The sequence below is a fragment of the Moschus berezovskii genome, chromosome 8, assembly GCF_049115385.1.
Source record: "Moschus berezovskii isolate FMDL1 chromosome 8, NW_MosBer_1.0, whole genome shotgun sequence".
NCBI classification, from domain to species: domain Eukaryota; kingdom Metazoa; phylum Chordata; class Mammalia; order Artiodactyla; family Moschidae; genus Moschus; species Moschus berezovskii.
This window is the reverse complement of record NC_142467.1, coordinates 92,173,308-92,176,318: the sequence shown is the minus strand read 5'-3', so window position 1 is coordinate 92,176,318 and position 3,011 is coordinate 92,173,308. Positions and strand designations below refer to the sequence as shown.

General features: G+C 60.3%; 1 protein-coding gene across 1 annotated transcript; it reads right to left on the bottom strand.

The window, feature by feature from the left end:
- Positions 1-280: 280 nt before the first annotated feature.
- On the bottom strand, positions 281-2,399 carry GADD45B (growth arrest and DNA damage inducible beta). Its single transcript, XM_055429460.2, has 4 exons — positions 2,131-2,399; positions 1,932-2,033; positions 1,302-1,524; positions 281-1,034 (listed from the first exon to the last, which is right to left on the bottom strand). Exons 1-4 carry the CDS (start codon positions 2,172-2,174, stop codon positions 921-923), a joined length of 483 nt encoding a protein of 160 aa, XP_055285435.1. The 5' UTR covers positions 2,175-2,399; the 3' UTR covers positions 281-920.
- Between the last annotated feature and the right edge of the window lie 612 nt (positions 2,400-3,011).

Here is a 3,011-nt window from a genome sequence, read left to right as displayed (position 1 = left end):
GCACGGAGGCCAGGTTTCGTAATAAACCGGTCTTTTAATTGCTACGGGGCAGGAGGGGGGGAGAAGAAAAAAAAGAGGCAAAGATTTGTTGGACTTGGGTGGCGCCGGCTGCAGAGAGAAGAGGCACTGTTTTTGCAAGGAGCCTGGAGCGGCTAACTCGGACTTAAGTAACACTTCCTGGTGAGCCTGCGGGAGGGGGTGCAGGGGCACACTGCTGGAGTGCGGGGGTGGGGGGGGCTGGTCCCTCACAGAGGCTGGACTGCAAATACACAAGAACCCAGAAGCTTTAAAAATTTATTACAAGGCCATCGTAGTAGAAGTAAAAATATATGTATCTGTAAGCTTCCCGTCTGTCTTTCAGTGGTTCCAGTAACAAGTGCAAGTAACAAAATAGATTGTCAATATATTGAGTTTGCAAGCTGGGAGTTCATGGGTACAGAGCAACATGAGCCCCTGCTCCCAAGTCCCAAAGTATTGTCCTGGCCGGGCTGCCGACCCTCGGCCAACCAAGGCCCGTTTTTTGCAGATGTCAGCTCGGGTCTCAAGAAAGGTGGGGGCTGCAGTCAGTCCCACCCCACCCCCGAAGTGTGGAGCCCAGGCCCTCCTCGGTAGGGGAAGCAAGCAGCTCCCCGGCTCCTGCGTCTGCTCTGTCACCAGGCCTGAGCTCCCGGGTCCCCTCTCCTGCTGGCCCGGGTCCTGTCTTCTCCTCACACAGTGGCCACAGCTGGTCCCCCGGCTCCAAGCTTCCCGCCCTGGGGCGGCCGCGCACTCCCTCTCCTGTCTTCAGGCTCCAGCGATCCTGCCCCCGATGATCTCACGGGTTGGGTTGTTGAGGGGGTTGTTCTGGGAGGGAGGGGGGGTCAAATATTTATGTGGTTTTGTGTTTTCGGCAGCAACAGTTTCCGACGCCCGGCGGGGTCTCAGCGCTCCTGGAGGGAGATGTAGGGAACCCACTGGTTGTTCCCCCTACTTTCTTCGCAGTAACTGGCCACCTCCACCAGGCCATGGCTTTTCCAGGTGTCTGTGTGAGGGTTCTGTGGGATGGGGAGAAAAGGGGGTTCAGCAGGAGCCCCCAGGAGTGGGTAGGGAGTTTCCCTCTCCCAGGGCTCCCATGGGGAAAACAGGCTGGCTCAAAATAACTCGCTGGGTGAAGAGGCCTGGAGGCCAGCGGATTGCCCACGGGACATGCCAAGCGTGGCTGAGCGCTGAGCTGGTGTACACCGGCCAGCTCCACTTTGTTGACAAACACGGACCCAGGTGCCGGGTGGGGGTGGGGCGGGGCGGAGGCCCAGTTTGCTCACCGTGACCAGCAGACAGTGCAGGTCCCGGGCCTCGGCGGTACCCTGGGTCTCGGCCGGCTCGCCCAGCAGCTGCGCCAGGCGCTGCATCCCCGACACCCGCACGATGTCGATGTCGTTGTCGCAGCAGAAGGACTGAATGAGCGTGAAGTGGATCTGCAGGGCGATGTCGTCCTCCTCCTCCTCGTCGATGGCCAGGAGGCACAGGACCACGCTGTCGGGATCCCTGAGGGGCCAGAGGGGGATGGGTGGGTCAGCTGAGGACTCGGAAGGGCCCCCCTTCCCGTTCGGCGGGGAGTTTGCAAAAGCAGAGAGCAACTGCAGGTGTGCAGGGGATGGCGTCTGCAAGCAGATGGTGGGGGAGAAGATTCTCGGTTCAAAGGCCGGGCGGGGCTGGGGGGTAAGTCAGGGACACAAACAGGCAACTGTTTGCAAGTGATGTAGCCCCAGCATACTGCAACCTCCACGCCTCAAAAAAAAAAAAAAAAAAAAAACAAGCAGAAAGATCCCCAACCCACAATGGGTACACTTGGGGGGTGTCTCAGACCCATGCAAGAGAAAGGTGCAGCAAGGAGATTGCAGAGCGGAGAGGGTCCCCACCCGCGCCCAGCCGGGAGACAGAGTCTGACTCACACATTCATCAGCTTGGCCGACTCGTACACCCCCACGGTGAGGCGATCCTGGCGCTGCGCGGCCACCAGCAACTCCTCCACCGCGGCGCTCACCGTCTGCATCCTGGGACCAAGGTAGAGCGGAGGTCAGCACCAGGCCAGGCACAGGGCGCCCCGGCCCAGCCCGGCCGACCTCAGGCGGCGGGGGCGCCGCTACTTACTTCTGTGCCGCGTTGTCGCACGCCACGAGCTCTTCCAGTGTCATGTTGCAGTTATAATCCACAGTGGAAAACAGCCTCACGACAGGTTCAAGGAAGAAAATGCAATATCCAAGGCTGGAGAGCCCAAAGCCTTCCCACGGAAACCAAGTGTTCGTCAAGACCTTCGGAAAGCAGCGAAATCCACCCCAAAAAAGGCGGAAAAGATTGCAAGTGTCTCAGCAAGAATAATCCGACTATCAACTGCCAAAGATCCGAGTCCTCGGCGTCAGCGATCTGAGTTTGCGATGGCCGGCACCGCCTTTTATAGACTAGGAAGGTGGGGGGCGTGGCCCCAGTGACCCGTTCGCCCCTCCGATTGGACAAAACACAAAGGCGAGAGAAATTCGCGCTGCGGTTGGCCGGCAGCGGGGAGGGGGCGGGGCGCCGCGCGGGGGTGCCCCACGTGGGGGCGAGAGCCGGGAGGAGGGCGCCAGGGGGGTGGAGCCGAGGGGGCCTGAGTGCCAGAAAAGAAAAAAAAGCAGAAGTTTTCTCCTGATTTCCCGGCAGCCGCGCCGCGTTTCGGGGCGCGCGCGGGATTTCCAGCGCGCGAGGCGGCCCAGACTTTCGGGGGGGCCTGGAATCCCCTCCCGGTTCCCGGAGAGTCCCCGGCCCGAGTCTTTCCAGGTTCTGCAGGAGTTTTACACGGAGAGGGAGCCCAGTCTGCAGCCCGATCCTTTCTAGGTGGTGGTGCGGGGGGGTCGCCCCAGGCTGCAGGGACCCCAGCCCCTGGGTGACTTTACATTCTGGGCCTTTCTGCCCTTGTCTGTCTAACGGGAATGCAAAGTTGGCCTCATTAGGTTGCTAATGCTGCTGCTGCTGCTAAGTTGCAGACAGTCCTAAAT

What these genes read in the sequence shown, in the direction of transcription:
- GADD45B (XM_055429460.2), bottom strand. Translation starts at nt 2,174, where the DNA reads ATGACACTGGAAGAGCTCGTGGCGTGCGACAACGCGGCACAGAA. An exon ending in TGCGACAACGCGGCACAGAA is followed by an intron (nt 2,034 to 2,130) that starts GTAAGTAGCGGC and finishes CCTTGGTCCCAG; the next exon opens with GATGCAGACGGTGAGCGCCG. An exon ending in TGCACTGTCTGCTGGTCACG is followed by an intron (nt 1,035 to 1,301) that starts GTGAGCAAACTG and finishes CCCATCCCACAG; the next exon opens with AACCCTCACACAGACACCTG.